General features: G+C 57.9%; 1 protein-coding gene across 3 annotated transcripts in view; it reads left to right on the forward strand.

The window, feature by feature from the left end:
- The first annotated feature begins 2,770 nt into the window (after window positions 1-2,770).
- Window positions 2,771-20,426, forward strand: part of MYOM3 (myomesin 3) — a 49,318-nt gene continuing 31,662 nt past the window's right edge. Inside the window, exons 1-10 of one of the 3 annotated variants that reach the window (XM_019461794.2) lie at window positions 2,771-3,269; window positions 6,805-6,986; window positions 8,333-8,413; window positions 9,005-9,164; window positions 9,910-10,067; window positions 14,266-14,361; window positions 15,962-16,050; window positions 18,052-18,096; window positions 18,555-18,695; window positions 19,864-20,025. In XM_019461794.2, the coding sequence (XP_019317339.2) occupies window positions 6,823-6,986; window positions 8,333-8,413; window positions 9,005-9,164; window positions 9,910-10,067; window positions 14,266-14,361; window positions 15,962-16,050; window positions 18,052-18,096; window positions 18,555-18,695; window positions 19,864-20,025 (1,096 nt within the window). In that variant the 5' untranslated portion in view covers window positions 2,771-3,269; window positions 6,805-6,822. Of the gene's footprint in view, window positions 3,270-6,804; window positions 6,987-8,332; window positions 8,414-9,004; window positions 9,165-9,909; window positions 10,068-11,868; window positions 11,954-14,265; window positions 14,362-14,753; window positions 14,899-15,961; window positions 16,051-18,051; window positions 18,097-18,554; window positions 18,696-19,863; window positions 20,026-20,426 lie in introns of those variants that run through there. The other 2 variants (XM_019461796.2, XM_019461797.2) reach the window with 2 other exon arrangements.

Genomic DNA, 20,426 nt, shown 5'->3' on the forward strand with positions numbered 1-20,426 from the left:
CCACAGCCTCAAATCACCTCCCTGGAGTCACCCATCCCCTGGGTGGGGGTGGGGGTCCAGGCTACTCGGGTAGCACATGCACCTGTGAAGTCCACAGACCTCTGGCCTCTCAAGGCCCCCGGCCCCAGGAACATACAGGGGTTGCCTGAGTCTCCTACCCAGAGAATAGGTAGGAGTCCCAGTCCCCTGGGACTAGACCCCTCTGGGGTCCCCGAGGCTGGATCCCTCTGTGCCCCTCCCAGGTCTGAGTGTCAGCCTGAACAAGGATGTTATGACCACATGTCAGGGCCAAGGCTTGTCCCCCTGTCGCTGTCCCCACCCCAGCTTCCAGAAAGTGGGACAGAGACAGGAATGGCCTCACCTGCTGTTGCTGGTGGGTCACAGCCCTGAGACCCTAGCCCCTGCTCAGCCCCTGGGCTGCTTGAGCCCGTTTTCCTTTCCCACTCTAAGGAGGAAGCGGCATAAGGAAGATACTCTTAGACCGAAAGTATGACAAGAACAGTACCTGGAATTAACTGAGGGGGTGGGGAGGAGAACAACAGAGGGAGGATGGGAGACAAGCAGGCAGAAAGGAGGTGATGAGAGAAAGCGTGGGGCCAGACAGCATTCTGCTTGGCCACCAGGTGAAGCCATCCCCCCAAAAACCACAGTTTGGCTGTGGTCTGAAAAAGTGATATGGAAGTTCAGGGTGGCTGCTGGGGGCGTTTTAAACAACTGTCCTTAATGTTCATACATCCGAGGAACGCAAAAAAGGGGGAAGATGAGAAGGAAAGGAGGAGAAGGAAATATGGAGGGGCACTGGCCGCCAGCCAGGTACTTTATCGGGCAATGTATGCATTTTAACCTCGTTTGACTCTTACAATCATTCTGCAGGATAAGTATTGCCAGAGAGGAGGCCAGGGTTCCCCCATGAGTGAGTGCAGGTGCCAGAGGTCAGGATTTAAACCAAGGTTTAGGGGTGCCTGGGGGGCTCAGTCGGTTAAGCGTCTGACTTCGGCTCAGGTCATGATCTCACAGCTTGTGAGTTCGAGCCCCGCGTCGGGCTCTGTGCTGACAGCTCGGAGCTGGAGCCTGTTTCAGATTCTGTGTCTCCCTCTCTCTCTACCCCTCTCCTGCTCATGCTCTGTCTCTCTCTCTCTCAAAAAATAAACATTTAAAAATTTAAAAAATAACCACTTTAAAGATTATGAAGCATTCTCATACCTCAAAAATAAATAAACATTTTTTAAAATAATAAACAAGCAAACAAACCCAGGTTTATGTAATTCCAAGCCTCACCTCTGCTCAGCCTTGTGACCTGCGGGGTTGGCTGTGTGCACTTCACGGCACATCCGACTCTCCCTGAGGTGACATCCCCGCGAGGGGTGAGGGCATCACTGGGGTGAATGGGAATCCCACACACGGAAGGAGGGTGAGCTCCCACATTCCGACTGCTGTGGAGTTGCCAGTGGAGTTCCTGTTTCACAGGCCTCTGTGGGTGCCAGTCACCGTGCTGCCGGCTCCACCTTCCCTACCGGAACCTTCTCAGTCACACTGCAAGGCCAGCATAGTTGACGCCACTGTATAGGTAACAGAACCAGAATGGTTAACTGACTTCCCTAAGGTCCTACAGCCACCTGGTCCACAGGCTGCCTTGGGGAGAAGGGGGTTCCAGGAGCAGTTTAAATGCCTGTCTCCTGCTGGCCTAGAAGCCCACACCGCCCCTGCTCTACGTCCGATTCACTCTCACACCTCACGGAGAGTGTATACATGTGGGTCTTGGGAAGGCCGTCTGAGGTTGACTGAGTACAAGATGGAAGAAAGCCACCAAATGTTCTCCCCGCAAAAGATGCTTTTAACACTGCAGCCAGGGAGGAAGGGGGGGGGGACACAGGCATACTTAGAAAGGGGTTTTCAATGTTTTTATTTTTGAAGGAGAGAGAAACAGAGCATGAGCAGGGGAGGAGCAGAGAGAGAGGGAGACATAGAATTTTGAAGCAGGCTCCAGGCTCTGAGCTGTCAGCACAGAGTCCGACGCGGGGCTCGAACTCATAGACTGCAAGATGGTGACCTGAGCCAAAGTCGGACGCTTAACCAACTGAGCCACCCAGGCGCCCCTAGAAAGGGGTTTTCAAATAGGGCAGGAGATTAACACGGTAGCTAAAGAGCTCAGTTGCATTCTCTCTCTCTCTCTCTCTCTCTCTCTCCCCTTTCACATGAGTAGACCCTGAGACGCTAGGAAAAGTGACAGATGTAGTGTTGCTGCCCTCCCCCCCACCCCGCCCTGAGGTCCCGGGAGGAGGCCGGGGTGGGAAACTGTGCTCTCTGGACCGGAGCCGGCACCCGCTTCCTCAAACCTGCTTAACCCCTGAGACCTGGCTCGGGTGTACCTTCTCGATTCACCCCCTGCCCTAACTGCCTGTCTCCCCACCTAGATTAAATTTCCCTCCCATTCCTTCACATCATGGGTGTTGTTCCCTTCTGCCTGGCGAAGGGTGGGTGTGAATGAACGTGGGGGAAAGAACCGAGGTACAGGAGGGGTGTGCCAAAGGCTGGAAAGATGGGTCCTGTCGTGGCCACTCTGGAAGCCTGAGAGACGCGGACGGTGCAGGAAGAGGTAGCTTCCCCCTCCTCTCCCTCCCGGGCCTTGCCCCATCCCCGCTGACCGTGGCTGGGCAGGGCCGGGCCAGTAGCTGCTGGCACGAGAGGCCACATGCCTCCATTCCGGCCAGTGATAACGTACAAGCTCGAAACACCCGCTTCAGGTCACATTCCTTCCACTGTCTTCATGGCTGGTGTCCAGTCTCACGTGTCCACTTTTCACAGGGGGATCAGATCGGAGAAGCTGGGGGTCTTCCCCCAGTCGGAGGCACCAGTCGGAGCCCTCAGCAACCCCACCCCTTATCTGCTTTTCCCGTGACCAGGCCAGAGCTGTTACCTTCTTTCTCCTGCACTTAGGGGGTGGGGGCTAGAACTGGGCAGAAGGGATCACGCAGAGGGCAGGAGCTGTGTGCGGAGGCTGGGGTGGGGGTGGGGACAGCTCCACCTGTTGCTGCCGCCTCAGCAGCGCTGGCCTGATGGGACGGCCCCTCCTCTCTGTGCCCCCCCCCCCATAGTTCCCATCCATTGTCATCAACTGTCTCAGCACTGCTATATTTAAGGCCCATGCAGGCTCCAGGATCACATTCTTCTTCCAGTCCCCGCTGAGCCCAGGGCAAGAAGGAACCGAGGTCCCTCTCATCCTCTGGAATCTTCTCGCCAGAGACGCCTAAGTGGGCACAGCTGCTTCTGTGAGTTACCTCCAGGGATCAGAGGTGGGGAGGGACGCCTTCAGAAAGTAAGACCCTCAGCTTTCCATTAGCAAGCGGGTGTGTGTGTGTGTGTGTGTGTGTGTGTGTTGGGAAAGGACCCTGGAGGTACACACGTACTTAGGCAGCACTCCGAGTAAAAATGGGAGGGGATTCTGGAGACCCCTGCCCCCTCTCACTGTCCTGCGTGGCCCTCGGTCCTCTGGGCTGAGCCCTCTGTGATGTGAAAGCTGTAAAAGAGACCGTCGCGGGTGCCTGACAAGTGGAAGGGGTCAGGCGCGCTGGCAGGTCCCGAGAAGCCGGAGCAGCGCTGGCGGAGGCCTGCTTGGCCCACCAGGCGGGCAGGGAAAGGGAGTAAGCCCTCAAGGCCCGAATTGCAGGGCCAGGAGGGCACTCGTCCAGCCTGGGCTCACTGGCAGGAGCCCGAGGCCCAGACCGGGAAGGGGTGGCCCCAGCTACTCAGTGGCAGGGTCAGAATTCTGGACTCGGGAGCTGGTAGAGCAGGGCCCACTCAGAGGACCCAGCTTTCTGCCATCAGGTTCCGTGAGTCCCTCAGCCTCTGTGTCCTTCTCTTTCCCTCCTGAGAAAGGGGCAGAGGCCGCATTGCCTGTCAGACGCCCTGGAGGGAAAGCAGACGGGGGGGGGGGGGGGGGGGGGGCTTGGGAGAAAAGGGGAGGCCGTGCTGCGGGACCAAGAGCCCAGGCCTTGCGCCCCCGGGGGAGGGGCGGGGTGGGGGTGGGGGTTCCCTGCGGGCCCACACCCCGCCGACCCCTCCCTGCCAGGCACTCGTGGCGCTGCCCTCCCACTGCTTCTTAATCCCAAGCCTCAGTCAGTGCTTTAAAAAGAACTGATGCCTCATCCACTAAAGCCGGGGGTCTGGTTGCGGGAGGCCCAGGAGGTCAAGGATGAGTGCCAGTCACACACACACACACACACACACACACACACACACACCCCTGCACGGTGCTAATCAGGAACAGAGCATCCGAGGAAGGGAGCCAGCAGCTGATGCCAGGGAACGTTCCTCAGCTGCTGGGGCCAGGGCCACGGTGTCCCAGAAAAGCTGGTGGTGGCAGGGAGGGGGGCGGGGGGGAGGGTGTCCCGCCTCGGGTGGTACCCAGAGCTCTCCTCTGGGGCTGTGAGGAAGGAGGGGCAGAACGAGCAGGGCCAGCCATCCTCTGGGTGCCAGCAGACCCTCTTCCTCAGGAGGGGCCAGATGGGAAGCTGAAGGGGTGACGGTCCCGTGACGTCCTGCTGAGGCCACCTGCAGGAGGCCAAGGAAGTTTCGGTGCGGCCCTTGGTCCTGACTGACATTCTGCAGTAATCCAGACACTGAAAGGGAACGAGCTTTTCAGAACTAGAGGAGTAAAGGTCCACTAAGATCGCCCCTCAGCAGCCTGAGCCCCCCCTGACTCCCCATAACCGGCCCCTCAGGCCACGGAGCTCCGATGAGGCCGGCGGCCCATCTCCCAGGTTATGGACCTAGAGAAGTGGTCTCCCAGGCGCCATGTTCCCACCCAGGTCAGAATCCGGTATACACACACATTCCACCACTGCTGGGAGGCCCCCGGGGAGGCTGGAGCCACGAGTGACTTCAAGCCTAAGCCTGGCAGGGACCCTCCCAGGTCAGTGGCCTGCCCGCCAGAATTCCCACCTGGAGGAGGTATGGAAGGCACCAGGGATTCCGCCAAGCATCCTAGAGCTTCAGCATCAGAGGGGTCCTCAGAGACCCAGAGACCCCTCGGTGGTGACACCGAGGCCAAGATCTGGGAGAGAACTTGGCGTGAGAATCCAAAGCCAGCTCGCTCATGGGCCTCCTGCTCTCCCTGCCTGCCTCTCCATGGCCATGGATTCGCTCCCTGATCCCAGAGGTTCCTCCACACTGATATGATCCAACCTACCGGCCCCCACCTGTGGCCCAGACCTGAGCCTCGAGAATGCAAAAGGGGGATCCCTCGGTTGTGATCCCCTTACAAGAAGAAAGGCCGTGCGGCCCGCTGTGTCCCCCGCCACAGCCAAGGCCTGGCCTTGAGTAGACACGTGACATAGAGGTCAAGAGAGCTCAGAGTTGGGTGCCAGTCATGGCCCCACCACCAGCTGGGTGACCTTGAGCAAGCACTTTCCCTCCTCATCTGTAAAATGGGGGTAACAATGCAGGGCGCCTGGATGGCTCAGTCGGTTGAGCATCAGACTTCGGCTCAGGTCATGATCTCGCGGTTGACGAATTCGAGCCCCACGTGCTGACAGCTCAGAGCCTGGAGCCTGCTTCGGATTCTGTGTCCCTTCTGCCCCACCCCTGCTCACGCTCTGTCTCTCACTGTCTCAAAAATAAATATAAACGTTAAAAAAATTATTTTAAAAAATGGGGGTGACAATGGGACGGCACACAGTAAACACTCACTGTGTCACTTTTTTTTTGCTTAATGTTTATTTATTTATTTTGAAAGCGAGAGAGAGAGAGAGCGCACGGGCAAGAAGAGGAAGGGCAGAGAGAGAGGGAGAAAAAGAATCCCAAACAGGCTCTGCACTGTCAGTGCAGAACTTGACCCAGGGCTTAATCTCACGAACCAAGAGATCGTGACCTGAGCCGAGATCGAGAGTTGGAGGCTTAACCCACTGAGCCACCCAGGCGCCTCTCACTGTTATTCCTTTTAATTCACTTATAATCTTGTTGAAGAGTCAAGATGTATAAATAGGAAGTCATTAAATAGGAGGAGGAGGCATCTTTGAATCAGAGCTAAACTGGAGTGGAGATAGAAAAGCATAACAACGATTAGAGTAGGGAAAATTCTAGCTGGCCTATAGTTTTTCAGCAGGGATTCTTAGAAAACTAATGCTGATGTCTAACATTTACATGGGAATTACTACGCTCCAAGCACTCATCCAACCTTGACAACCACCCCGGGAGGCCAGTCGACCCATTTTCCAGATGAGAAAACCACGTCACACAGTCTCACCCAAGGGGACACACTTGAAAACTGGCATGAGAAGCGGGACCGCGCCCCAGAGTCTCTGCGCACGACCACTGTGGCTAGGAAGGCCAGGAGGAAGAAGAGGTTTCTCCAAGAGAGGCCAGGCCGCCAGTGCAGGCAAAGTGGGGCTGAGCGGGCACAGGCAGGAAGAGTGAGGACATCTTGAGTCATAGCGCAGCCCTCGGACATCACGGTGTCCGATCGCTCATCACCTGAGAAGCTGAGGCCCAGAGAAGGGAGGGCTCGGCGCAGGTCACGGGAGAGACTAAGGCTGGGCTGCAGCTAGAAGCCAGGGGCTGCTGGCGACCCGGGGCTGCACTTGCTCAGCTGCACGCGGGACGTTAGGCAGGCTCAGGGTGTGAAGCCTGCCGCTGTCCCGTTAGCCAGGTCCCTGCCCCGCCCCGGCCTCCATGCCCCGCTCTGCCCACTGGAGCATGAACGCCCACCCCACAAACCACCCCCCCCCCCCAGGGATGCTGGGACGACCACATGGGGAAGGGGCGGGCGGATGCCTGGTGGTGTGACCGCGCGCCTTGGCTCCGCAGGTTGTTGCTCTCGCAGCCATGACTCTGCCCCACAGCCCCGGAAATGTGGGGGAGCCCCGGCCCCCCCAGGCCGTGGAGGTCGTCCACCGGCTGGAGCACCGCCAGGAGGAGGCGCACAAGGAGGAGCGGCAGCACCGCCTGCACATGGGTTCCTCAGTGCGGAGGAGAACCTTCCGCACCAGGTGGGATCATCAGGGACCCCACCCCAGCCATTGCCCTACCCGCTAGGGGTCCCCAGTCTGCGGGGGGGGGGGGGAGCACAGCCCTGCTTTATGGAGATGCCAGTCTGAGGGGGGAGGTACAGCCCTGCCTTTTGGAGATCCCAGTCTGAGGGGGGAGCCACAGCCCTGCTTTATGGAGATGCCAGTCTGAGGAGGGAGGTACAGCCCTGCTTTATGGAGATCCCAGTCTGAGGGGGGAGGTACAGGCCCTGCTTTATGCAGATCCCAGTCTGAGGGGGGAGGTACAGCCCCTGCTTTGTGGAGATCCCAGTCTGAGGGGAGAGGCACAGCCCTGCTTTATGGAGATGCCAGTCTGAGGGGGGAGGTACAGCCCCTGCTTTGTGGAGATGCCAGTCTGAGGGGAGAGGCACAGCCCTGCTTTATGGAGATGCCAGTCTGAGGGGGGAGGTACAGCCCTGCCTTTTGGAGGTCCCAGTCTGAGGAGGGAGGCACAGCCCTGCCTTTTGGAGATCCCAGTCTGAGGGGGGAGGCACAGCCTGCTTTATGGAGATGCCAGTCTGAGGGGGGAGGTACAGCCCTACTTCATGGAGATGCCAGTCTGAGGGGGGAGGTACAGCCCTACTTCATGGAGATGCCAGTCTGAGGGGGGAGGTACAGCCCTGCCTTTTGGAGATCCCAGTCTGAGGGGGGAGCCACAGCCCTGCTTTATGGAGATGCCAGTCTGAGGAGGGAGGTACAGCCCTGCTTTATGGAGATCCCAGTCTGAGGGGGGAGGTACAGGCCCTGCTTAATGCAGATCCCAGTCTGAGGGGGGAGGTACAGCCCCTGCTTTGTGGAGATCCCAGTCTGAGGGGAGAGGCACAGCCCTGCTTTATGGAGATGCCAGTCTGAGGGGGGAGGTACAGCCCTGCCTTTTGGAGGTCCCAGTCTGAGGAGGGAGGCACAGCCCTGCCTTTTGGAGATCCCAGTCTGAAGGGGGAGGCACAGCCTGCTTTATGGAGATGCCAGTCTGAGGGGGGAGGTACAGCCCTACTTCATGGAGATGCCAGTCTGAGGGGGGAGGTACAGCCCTGCCTTTTGGAGATCCCAGTCTGAGGGGGGAGGCACAGCCCTGCTTTATGGAGATGCCAGTCTGAGGAGGGAGGTACAGCCCTACTTTATGGAGATGCCAGTCTGAGGGGGGAGGTACAGCCCTGCTTTGTAGAGATCAGCCAGTGAGGAGGCACAGCCATGCCTGCTAGTGTACTGAGACAGGGGTAGGTAGATGCAGCTCTAATCTCAGGGATGCCCCAGCCAGATCCCCAGGCAATCCTGCAGGCGCCATTAACTCCCTTTTCCCACGACAGTGAGGAAGAGTTTCAGTTCACCGCCGCAGACTACGCCCTCGCAGCAGCCCTGGCTCTGACAGCCTCCTCAGAGACATCTTGGTAAGTCAGGTGACCTTTGCGGCGAACACTGGGCTGAGAATGGGCCATCCTGGCCAGTCCCCTGCCTCCACTACACTGCCACACTGGACTTAAGGAATCTGCCCAAAGTTCCACGTCTAGCGCAAGAGCTCAGACCACACTCCGGATGGGTCCACAGGCAGTAGTGAGGGACCATCCCCAGTGGAGAGGGTGGGGGTCCCCACTTCACCACGAGGCTTCACCTGAGAGCAGCGGGAGGCTGTCCTGGGCCAGAAGGCCTGGGTCCTGGTACTGGCCAAGTCACCAAGTCTCAGGTCCCTGCTCTGTAAAATAGGGGGACTATTCCTGCCCACTTGGTCGTCGTGAAGACAAAAGGAACAAAAATTTGTGAAAGAGCCTTGTAAACGGTATCCGTAGTACTTATTATGCACCTACTGTAAGCAGGGCCCATTTCGGGTATTTGGGGGGCAAGAGAGGATTAAAAGCCGCTCTCGTCCTCAAGACGCTTAAAGAGCAGCTGGTGATGCCGGGTGTGGGGGAGGACGGGTGGCCCTGGCTGGGGTGCCCCCACGAACCCCGGGCCCTCGGCCCCTGATGGCCTCTGCCACACAGGGAGGCCCAGCTGAGGCGCCAGACCTCTGCGGTGGAGCTGGAGGAGCGAGGGCAGAAGCGGGTGGGCTTCGGCAATGACTGGGAGAGGACGGAGATCGCCTTCCTTCGGACCCAGTGGCTGCTGCGCCAGAGACGCGACCGAAAGGCACTGAGACGACGGGTGAGGAGTCCTGGGACCTGCACCCCATCACGGGCCGCCCACCTCATCCACCCCCTTCTCCAGAGGCAGCTGAACATTCAGGAAAGAGTCCAGGCCCTGGTCTTGGACCCAGTTTGAATCCCGGCGTCCCAGCCCTCCAGCTGTGTGACCCTGGGCAAGCAACTTCCCCTCGCTGAGCCTCGGTTTTCTCATCCGTGAAACAGATGTATGTGGTGTATCAACTCTCGGGGTGGGGGTGGCCATTGAACAAGACTAAGCTTGTCCAGTGACCTTGCCAGTGCCGAGAACACAGAAGAGCCTCAGGACACACTATTCCTGACAAACATCAGGGAGCTGAAGCCACTCTCCGTGCCCCCTCCCCAGGGCAAGAGAGCCACAGCTAATACATACATGGGCTTTCTCCGTGCCCATGTTTTTTCACATATTAGCTCATTTCATCCTCACTAAACCCCACAGAAAGGTGGGGGGATATTGTTATCATCCCCATTTTACAGATGAGTAAACTGAGGACTCGCCTATGGTCTCACAGGTAGGAAGTGGCAGAATCTGGCCTTGACCCCAGGCCAGCTGTTCCAAGGCCCCTGCCCTCTCTGCCACCTTGCCTCTCAGCTGCCTCTGCCTGGGGGGCTCCAGTCCATGTGGGTGTGACTCCAGAGCCTGAGTGTCAGGGGGAAAGGTGACAGCAAAGATGGGGGAGATGTGATCCCCTGGCTCATGGGAGTCACAGATCCCTTCCCGCCTCCAGACGGAGGAGAAGGTCCGGGAGGCCAAGGAGCTGAGAGAGCTGTGTTCCGGCCGGGGGCCCTGGTTCTGGATCCCTCTGCGCTCCCATGCCGTCTGGGAGCACACCACAGTTCTGCTGACCTGCACTGTCCAGGCCTCGCCTCCACCCCAGGTCACCTGGTAAGCCACCGGGGCAGGAGAGAAGGGGTCCTCACCCTGCCCCCGTGCTCCGAGCCTCCAGGGCTAAACGAGCAAGCGTGAGTTCTTTACAGACCAGCACCTCTCTCCCAGGAGTGAACTTCCTCCCCCAGAAGTTCTTGCTGCCTGAGAAGAACCCAGCCCCACAGACCCTGAGCTCTGCCCACCCCCCAGAGAGCAGCAGCTGCTGGGAGGCTCAGGCCGAGTTATTCTTAGCCTCCTCCCAGCCAGCCTGGGGCAGGAAGACTGGGCCACTGGGGAGCCAGCACTTGTAAAAATATGATTCTGGTGGCATGAGAAGGCAGCTGCTCTGAGCTGGGCGTCTCGGGGGTAGGAGGATGACGGCAGGAGGCAGGGCAGGGGGCAGAGGAGCAGGAGGGGAGGCGGGGAGGGCAGCCCCCCCCCACCCCAGGAGCTCAGACCTGGAGTGAGAGCCCTGTGTCCAGACCCAGCTCTCTCTACTAACTCAGTGGGTGGTCTCGGTCACACCACAACCTCTCTGGTCCTGCTTCAGTTTCCTGTTCTGTAAAATGGGTTGAAGGCCTCCTGCCCAGCCTGCATGTGGTGAGGATCTAATGCCACAGCTACGTGGAAGCCCTCAGAACTTGAAAGGTGCTGGGAAAGCAGAAGATGCCCTTCCTGGGACTGTAACCATAGCAGAGCTACAATCTAGGCCTTGCTGGCAGAGGGAGGGGCGGGGAGGTGGGAGGTGTCCTCGGACTGGGCGTGGTGGAGGTGGAGGTGGGCGTGGTGGAGGTGGAGGTGGGCGTGGCGGAGGTGGAGGTGGGCGTGGCAGAGGCGGAGGTGGGCGTGGCAGCTTGGGGGCCCTCAGTCCTAACCGGAGGGATCGTTCGTGCAGCTGATCCACTGTTTACTGAGCTCCCTCTGGGTCTTTCGGCAGGGAGTCAGACATTCTGGGGGAGAAGGAAAGGATTTCAACAAATAGTTACCAGGAGTATAATCTGCCCCAGGCCCGAACCACACACAGTCTTCCCTCAAAGAACTTTCAGCCCAGAAGACAAATGTCAACTCAGAGAGAAGTGCATTCATGGGTGTAATTTGAAATAAGAGTAAAGATAAAGGTGATGAAGTGGCTGCCTCCCCCATCCCCCCTCCTCCTGAGGATCCGGGAAGTCTTCTCAGAGGAGGCAACACATAAGCCAGATCTTGAGGGTGAATACACCGTGGTCTAGTAGGAGAGAGGGGATAAGCACACAAATGACAGGGATCACAAAGGAAACAGCAACATCTTATACTTGAACCCATTTTTACTGACCCAGCACTTTCTTCTCGTTTGAGCCCTGTGGCCACCCATGGCTCAGAGAGGGAATGTGACTTGTCTACTCCTCAGGTCACACAGCCAGATAAGTCAGAATTCAAACTCAGATCTCCTCCCAGCCTCCTCCCAGTCGGCTTAGAGAGTAGGAAAGTCATCCTTGCAATTGTTATTTTCCCTTGAAGCACAAATCATTCCTCGGAAGTCAGAGAAATGGAAAGCCCTTGGGCCAGGACCAATCAAGAAAGGCGTTAAGGGAGTTGGCATCGGGGCTGGTGGTGGCCAGATGACATTCATTCAAAAAAGTGTGCCAGGGGCTAGAATTCACATTGAGTGCTGGCTTTCCGTGGGGACCGAGGCAGTCCCTGCCTGTAAGTGGCTGGTCAGGTAGGAGGACGGCTCCCGCCAGCTGGCCTGGGCTAAGGGGGGGGGGGGGGGGGGGCTCAGTACCTCAGCTGTCCTGCCTGGCAGCCAAGCCCTGCCCTGCCCTGGCACTTAGGCCCATATCTAAGGCATTCCGTGGGAGCTTCTCAAGAAAGGGACTCATTTCCACCCCTGCCAGCAATGTTGCCACAACAGGTCGCTGAGTGTGGTAAGTGCTGGAAGCAAGGCCATGGCCCACCTCCAGCAGGAGGGACTCGTGTGGCCCCTGGTGCTCCTGGTTTGGGGGGTCTGGTTTTTCATCATCGATCACTTTGGGCAGGGCCACTCACTGTCCTGGGACTGGCCTCCGGGGCTCTGTCCAGGCCCCGGCAGACACCCAGCCCCCAGCTCAAGAGGAAGATCCTGGCACACTGGGTTGGTCAGGCAAGTACATTCATTCAGCAATCATTGAGCACTTCCTGAATGCAGGGGTACCAGCAGGACAAGTTAGGCAAAGCCCAGTCTAGCCATGTTAACTCTGCAGACATGGGCCCTGGCCATGATTCTATCTGATACCAGACTCCGTCTCCCAGGCCAAGCAAGCAGCCTTAAAAAGTAAAATCCAATACCAAAATATGCGAAGAAAGAACATTTAGAGAAAGAATAAAAATCTCGCTCTTTTATGAGGGCCTCTCTGAGCCAGGCTCCGGGCTGGGCGCCTGGCCTCTGTTGTCTCACTTAATGCTGTTTTATGACTGGCTGCCATTTACAGGGAGATCTGCACAGCCCATGCCTTCGAGGGCCTGTCGTTCAGGCAGGAGCCCAGAGCCCAGAGAGGGCAAGATGAGCGCTGAGGTCTCTGGCTGTCCAGGCCTTGCCCAGAGCTGCAGCTGCTGCTTTTTTTTTTTTTTTTTCTGGGAAAGATGGAAGCTGGCCGGGCCGAGGTGTCTGGAAAGTTCCTGATAGGTGGGGGTGGGCGAACCTGACTTTGGCCCCCAGGCTTAGGAGAGGTGGAAAAAGATTGGGTACCGAGATTAGGCACTGCTCTCCCCAAAGGAAACTTAGTTGGGCTCCTTTCAGAAGAGGGTGCAGCCCAGGGGCTGTGTGATGGGGTGTGGGTGTGGCACTGTTTGGTTGCCATGGGCACAAACAGGGTGCGGGGGGGGGGGGGGGGGGTAGCCAGGTCCCAGGAAGGCATCGGACTGTGGCTGGGGCGCCCTCTCTCGGCTTCAGCCTGCTCTTCAAGCTCAACCACCACGGGGGCTGACTGTCCATGCAGCAGCCTCTTGACCCAGAGAACCCAGAGAGGGAGACTGACTTGCCCAAGGTCACACAGCCGTGTCAAGAACTCAGGCCTCCCAGCCTTCACAGACTTTCACATGCCAGCCCTGACCCCTTAAGCCTCCAAACCCCTGCAACGGGCTGTGGACAGAGGTGAGGCCACCTCACAGTCCAGTGCCCACAGCAGGGAGAACAAGACACCAGAGTCCACAGAAAACAGAGGGCCGTGTCCAGGGTGCAGTGGGCTGGGGCAATCCGCTGGGCCACCCTTGGCAGTCACGTGGGGAGTTGAAAAAATACTTCTGGCCTGGGCCCCACCCCAGAAATTCTGATCTGAGTGATCTGAGATGCAGCCTGGGCATGGAGATTTTTTTTTAACGGCTGAAATAAGATAAGAAGTTTATTTTTCTTTCACCTGCAAGCCTGATGTAGACAGGGTGGGGCAGCCATGGCGACTTTGCTCACAGATCCCTCAGGGACTCCGGCAGCCCCAGTCTTTCCCGGTGCGAGATGCCGGCCACCTGGGCCACGTTCTTGGCGTAGGACGGAGGGGAAAATGACAGAAAAGGGGACAAAGGGTCATCGGTAGCAGCCATGTGACACTTGTACTTCCTTCCTGTTGACAGGACTTAGTCACATGGCCACACCTAGGAGAAAGAGAGGATAGGAAATATGTCACACACTGGGTGGCCCAGTGATGAATCCTGTTCCTTTAGAATAAGGGGGAACGGCTATTGGAGACCAATGAGCAGCTCCTGATACGAATTCCCAAAGCCTTGTGTTCAGAAACTGGGCATGGAGATTTTCAAAGCTCTCTCCGGTGATTATAATGACCGCCAAGTACAGAAGTGCTATCCTAAGAGGTTGATGAGGGAGGCAGAAATGGGGGCACTTTCCTTGGCAACACCCTCAGAGAGGAGGAAAAAGCTGGGCCCAGGTCCCCGGGGGTACCTCTGGTAGGGGAAGGGGCAGCTACCCCTAATTACAGGTTCCCTCTTCTCTGCTTCCCAGGAGCATCTACAGTACCCAGGGCCCAGGAGAAAAGCTTTACATATCTTCTCCCGTTTGAGGGTCAGTGCTCTCATTACTCCCATTTCACAGATGAGGACAACTGAGGTTCCGTGCAGTGAAAAAGTGCTGCCTCGGGTCACATAAGCAAGTAAAGAGCACAAAGCTGAGGTTAGAATCCAGGTCTGAGAGGCTCCAGATCCTTCCCGCTCAGAGCCACCCAGCCTGCCACAGACCACCGTGTCTCCACAGGTACAAAAACGACATGCGAATCGATCCCCGCCTCTTCCCCGCGGGAAAGTACCGAATCACCAACAACTATGGGCTGCTGACGCTGGAGATCAGGAGGTGAGACTGTGAGCTCTAGAGAGACCCATGACCCCCAGACCCCACCAGCACCGAAGCCAGAGCAGGATTTCTGAGTCGGCCTCACCTTTGGAAGAACCTGGGGTGCTTATGAAAACACTGATTTGCGGGAGGGACCCTCCTCTTGCCTCCCAGGAGTGGGGCCTGGGGATTGGTATTTGGCAGACAGTCCCGCGTGATTCCGATGCCTGGAATACACGAGAAGTAACGTGGAGTCAGGGGCCAGCCGGAAGGACTGAGTGATGAGCTAGGAATGCTGGGGGCGCTCCTCGCTGGAGGAGGGAAATCACACGTCCCCGCCCGCACGCACGCACGTGCACGCGCACGCACGAGTACAAGAGGAAGCAGTTAGATGGGCCGATCAGGAGATGGTGAGCCGTAAGCATGGTTTTAAAGGGAGACGCAGCGTGCATGGTGGGAGGCCGTCAGGGGATTTGAGCACAGTCCTCCCCAGAGCAGGCACTGCAGTGCTCACACGAGCTGTCCCGTGGTGGCCTCCGGTGCTGAGCCCTGCGCTAGGTTTGTGCGCATACGATTGATAATGCCCACCGCTGTTCTTGCAGGGAGGCATTGTTATGTCCATGTTACGGGACAGGAAACCCAGGCTCCAAGGGTCAGGGGTCTTGCACGGTTCGTGCAGGGCAGGGCCCGGGTTGGAGGCCGTTCTCCCCACCTGGGTTCTTTCCACTACGCCAGTCCCTCCATCTCAGCCAGCTTGGACTTCAGAGACACGACTGTGGACAGGACATCGATCCTACCCTGCAGAAGCAAAGTGGGGATGCGTGGACGTAAATGTCTGACCACTCAGTGCCACAAAGGGACGTGCCCCGGGGGCTGTACAGTCAGGGAAGGCATGCAGGGCTGGGGTTGCCTGGAGGGGCAGGTGGGACTGGTTCCAGAAGCAAGAGGGATTCCTGCCCCGTGCAGCCAGGGTAAGAGCGGGGACACCCAGGAGCCCTCGGCTTGCTTATGGGACCAGATGTGCCACGTTCTACCGATGGCTCTGTCACCACATGGCTCTGGAATGGAGCCAGCCCAAGCTCCGCTGGGAACCAGACAGGGTTGGCCTGACTGGTGATGAGACCCAGGCCTGAGATTGAGAACACCTGGGCATCTGGCCCAGTTCTGGCACCGACTGGCAGTATGCCCTGGGCAAGTCCGTGCCCTGCTGCTGCTCCAGGATTCTGATTTGGAGGTGTTGACAGGGCAGGAGACTATGCCTTGTAAGAGAGCTTGTCACCTTGAAGCTGGGTTGAATTCTGGGTGCTGTGTGACTCTGGGCAAGTCACTTAACCTCTCTGATCTTACACAGTCAGTAATAACAATCATATTTTCACCTGAGGTGGACTAGGCTGGTGTTATGTCCCTAGTTTTTCAGAGAAGGACATTGAGACATGCCAGAGGGCAGTGGCTAGCCCAAAGGCACATAGCTTTTCAGAGGTGGGGCCTGAACTAAAGCCTAAAGTCTCCCCTGCGAGGGCTTCGTGTTAATCCCCGCCTTTCCTACTCATACATGGGGACTTGAGTTTCCGATGGAGCCCAGCAATCTTGGGGCGGGGGGGGTGTCTTCTCTCCTTTTCAGATGCACCATTGAGGACGCAGCCACCTACACAGTGAAGGTGAAGAATGCATACGGCCAGGCCTCCTCCTTCGCCAAGGTCCTCGTCCGAAGTAAGTATTCCCATTCCAGCCGGCCAGGCTGGCGCACAGCAAACCCGGGATGAGCAGACGAGGACATGTATCTGTGGTCAGATTGAGGAAGGGCCCTTGACACGGGGGCCACCTGGGATCAGGTGACCTGGGCAGCCACAGAGACTCGCTTCCCTGGGGCCTTCGGAGCAAGTGAGAGTCGCCTCCCTCAGACTGCGCAGTCTCCAAAGAGCGTGCTCATCTTGTTAGGTGGGACTCAGGTCCGGATCTAACTCAGGGCCCCTGGAAGAGTGGCCTGGCCCTGCCAGCCCTCCTGAGGGGTCCTCAGGGGGAAAGGCTGAGCCCTACCAACTCGCCTCTTGACCTCACTGCCCCGTCTGGGTGCTGGTGCATATTTCCCAGTTGTGCAGTTCCCAATCGGTGTGATTCCCAATCCTGGAGGTTCCCCCGGGGGCGTCTGAAATGACAGCGTAAAGCAGGGGAGACACTCAGGAGTCAGCCAGACCCGCGTCCATATGCTGGCTCTGCCACTGACTGGCTGAGTGAGCCTGGGCCACCTCACTCCACTTCTCTGAGCCGCCGGGCCTGTAAGGGGGACGCCTTCTACCTGGCTCAGGTGCTTAGGCTGATTAAATGCCATGGTATAGGTAAAGCTTGACGTGTAGGAGGCTTTGGGAAGGGATAACTCTGTGTCCCCCCACCCCATGACCAGGGAAGCATGTACCCAGGAAGCCACAGCTCTGGGCCCAGGAGAATGCTGCCTTGCCTTCAGGGCCCTGAGAGAGAGGCTGCATGTGTGAGCATGTGCGTGCACACACACACACACACACACACACACACACACACACATGCACACACACACACACACTCCCTGGTCAGTAGACAGGCTGGAGTCCAGTCCCCCTCCCTGCCTCTCACCAGACCTTGTTAAACTGTCCTTCACAGCCCTCTCCACCCCTCTGCCCTGTTCCCCAAATAGATCTTGGGTGGCAATTGTCCCCTCTGCCAGTCTGGCTGGCTGCGGAATCTGAGCTGTCCTTATAGGCTGTGCCTAGAGTCAAGCCAAGGTCAGGCATCAGGGCCCTGCCTCCCTCTGTCCACCCATCCTTCCCATCACTTCTTCCAGACCCCCAACCCTCCCTCCCTCAAGGCCAGCAACCCTAGGATCCACTCAGCTTCTTGGCCCCCAGACTCCAGCCAGACACCTGCTAGGAGCACCCGTTCACTGTCATTCCCACCCCCTTCCCGGCTGTCGTCTCCATAGCAACTGATAGAAGACCCTGGGTTGGGGGGTAGGAGCTCTGGGTTCTAATCCTGAGTCTGTCGCTGACTTTGTGTGACTTTGGGCAGCCTCCTGACCCTCTCCGGGACTCACTCAGGAAGGGCCTTACCAGGGACCAGTCGCCTCATGGCGTCAGGCTTCCGGGGTACTTGCGGGGTGATTACACCTCAGTTTCCTCATCTGTATGAGGGGATGATAATGGCATCAACAGACGGGGTGTCGTGAGGATGTAATGAGTTGATATGTGGCACGTGAGACACCCCACGTGAACAAGAGCTGTTACTCTCCTCTGGTGGTCTGTGTCACATCACCTTGGACTTCACCCTTGAGCCCCCACATGGCTCTCTGAGCACTGTCCTTCCCCTGCGGACTGTCCCCAACCGCACCAGAAATCCCGGTCCAACCAGACTTGGCTTCGATGAATACTGTGTGATCCTGGCAGTGGGTTTGGGCAGAGGATGAAAAAGCCACCATTTATTGGGCACCAGCTATGTGTCAGGCTCTGGCTGAGGGCTTGGTTCATGTGAACTCACTTAGTCAGAACCCCACGACCACCAGCTAGGAACCACTGTCTGCCTTTTACCAAGAAAGGAATAGAGGCCCATAGGGGTGAAGGAACTTCCAGCAGCCAAAGATGGACCCACCAGGAGGACTCAAACCCACACCCAAACCCACACCTCTAATCTAGTAGGAATGTGAGGTCTGAACCTTCTCAAACTCCATTTGCCTTGGACTTTCAGCCTACGTGGGGAAGGATGCTGGCTTCGATTCGGAGATCTTTAAAAGTAAGGAGGCTCAGGGCGGGACGGCCTTTGGGGAGGGGGGGGGTCTGGGCTCCTCGTCAGACCTTCCAAAGCCCCCTTTAGACAATTCGCCACCCATTGCCCACAAAGGCATGTCATTGCATATGAGCTGTTCATACTTGCACACTGACTTGGTGGGGGGGGGGGCATTGTCCCCAGGTGCTGCCCCCAGCTGCCGAGCTGTCCAGGGGCCAAAGCTGAGTGAGAAAGGCAAAGCCAAACAGACAAATGGACATGACTCTGGCTAGTTACTATTTTGCTTCATCTGATCCCACCTAGAGAAATCTCTGCCCCACCCCCACCACCCTCCAGGACCGGGCCTCTCTTTCCTCCTTAAGACCACCTCGGAGACTATGAATCCTGCCCCAGAGGAGTGGGATGTCCCGGGCTAGGCGGGTGGCCTCAGAAGGCTGCTGACCTCACTTCTGTTCCCACCCCAGGACTGATGTTTGGCCCCAGCGTGGAATTCACATCGGTGCTGAAGCCGGTCTTTGCCCGAGAGAAGGAACCCTTCTCCCTGTCCTGCTTATTTTCGGATGATGTGTTAGATGCTGAGCAGAACATCCAGTGGTACCGAGATGGTGAGGACGCCGTCCTGGTCTCCAGCCTTCAGAGGCAGCGGTGGAAGCCAGAGAGGGGCTAGAGCCATGGCTCCACCCCAACACTGGTCCCTGGGTCAGGGGAGAGAGGAAGTGAGCTACGCCCCTGCCCAAGTACACGCTGAGTAATGAGTGCTGAAGAGGGAGAAGAAAGCAGGAGCAGAGGGCAGGTGGATTCAGATCCGGTCACCCTACAGAGAGAGGGTCAGCAAGTCCCTGTGGGTGCCAGGCCCCGTGCTGGGTGCCAGGGCAAGAATGGGCAGATGTGCCTGAATTCAAGGGACTCTTCATGTAGGAGGAGGGAGGAAGCTGAAACACAGTCATAGCCACTCCCGTTGACAGCCAGGGAGGAGAAGGATGGCAGGACCTCCTTCCCCACCTGTGACCAGGCCTGCAGCCACAGGTCAAGGAGAACAGCCCCCAGCCAGCCCCCCTAGGGAGACTGCACCTGCTGGTGGCAGGGGGTCAGAAGGGTGGGGAAGCCACAGGAAGCCCTGAGAAACAGTTGCAATAAGGCTGAGATGTCTTCCCAAACCTGTACATCCTCTAGAACAGAGGTCCTGACAGGAGGGAGGCATGGAGAACAGGATGGCCCTACAGTGTGGCCTCGGGGCCGGACGCCCTCCCTGAGCCCCAGAGTGCCTTCGCTGAAGCCCCAGCCCTCTCATTACGGTCACACAACTGAGTCCCCGTTCCCTTCACTGACCCTACCCCCCTCAGCGAGTCCTCTGCCCTCCTCACGGACACCCCGGCTCCCTCAGTGAGCCTCCAGCTCCCACCCACTGAGCCCCCAACACACACAGTGAGCCCCCAGCTGCCCCGCAGAGACACCGGCCTCACAAAGGGCCCCGTCTCTCCTGTTCCTGTTTCCTCACAGCACCTCCAACGCCTCACTGAGCTGCCGACCGCTTCCCTAAACTCCCATTCCCACTGTCCCCTTCCCTGGACCCTGCCCTGCTCCCAAGACAGAGGAGAGTTCAGGGCTAGCTTGGCAGAGCCCTGGAGGCCACCACCGCCTCCCCAAGTCCCCAGCCAAGCCACAGGCTACAGCCACTCCAGCCACATCAGCCATGCCTCTGCCTAAACCCCCAGACCACCTAACGGTTCCCAGATGAGGCCAGAGCTCACACTGGACCCCTCCCCTCCTCAGGGAGACTACTGAGACCCTCGGGTCGCCGACAGATCCTCTACGCAGACCGCCAGGCATTCCTGAAGGTGTCCTGTGCCTACAAGGAGGATGAGGGGCTCTATACTGTCCAGGTGCCTTCGCCCTTCGGGCCCCAGGATCAGAGCGCCTATGTGTTTGTGAGAGGTGAGAGGGGCTTGGCGGGTAGGAAGCGTAGCTGGAGCCCAGAGACCAAATTGGCTGTGGGACCTTAGGTGAGTTTTCCACCCTCTTGGGGTCTCAGTTTCCCTGTTATAAGTAGGGGTGTTGAGTGAGAGTCTCTAAGAATCCCTGTTACATCCTGTGACCCTAGGACACAGCTGATCTCAGACTCAGTGGGAGCTGTGGAGGGAGGGCTGAGCATGGGCTAGAATGACTCTAGCACCTGGTGAGTTCTGCCTCTTGGTCTTCGATCTGGTTTCAGATCCTGGCTTTGCCGCTTCACTAGCTGGGTAGCCTTGGGCAAATCACTTTATCTCTCTGAGGCTCAGTGTCCCCGTCCACAAAATGGGGGGATGCCCCGGGGCTCAGGGATTAATTACACTGAT

Source organism: Panthera pardus, unplaced genomic scaffold, assembly GCF_024362965.1.
Source record: "Panthera pardus isolate Hobbes unplaced genomic scaffold, ASM2436296v1 HiC_scaffold_11, whole genome shotgun sequence".
Lineage (NCBI taxonomy): Eukaryota > Metazoa > Chordata > Mammalia > Carnivora > Felidae > Panthera > Panthera pardus.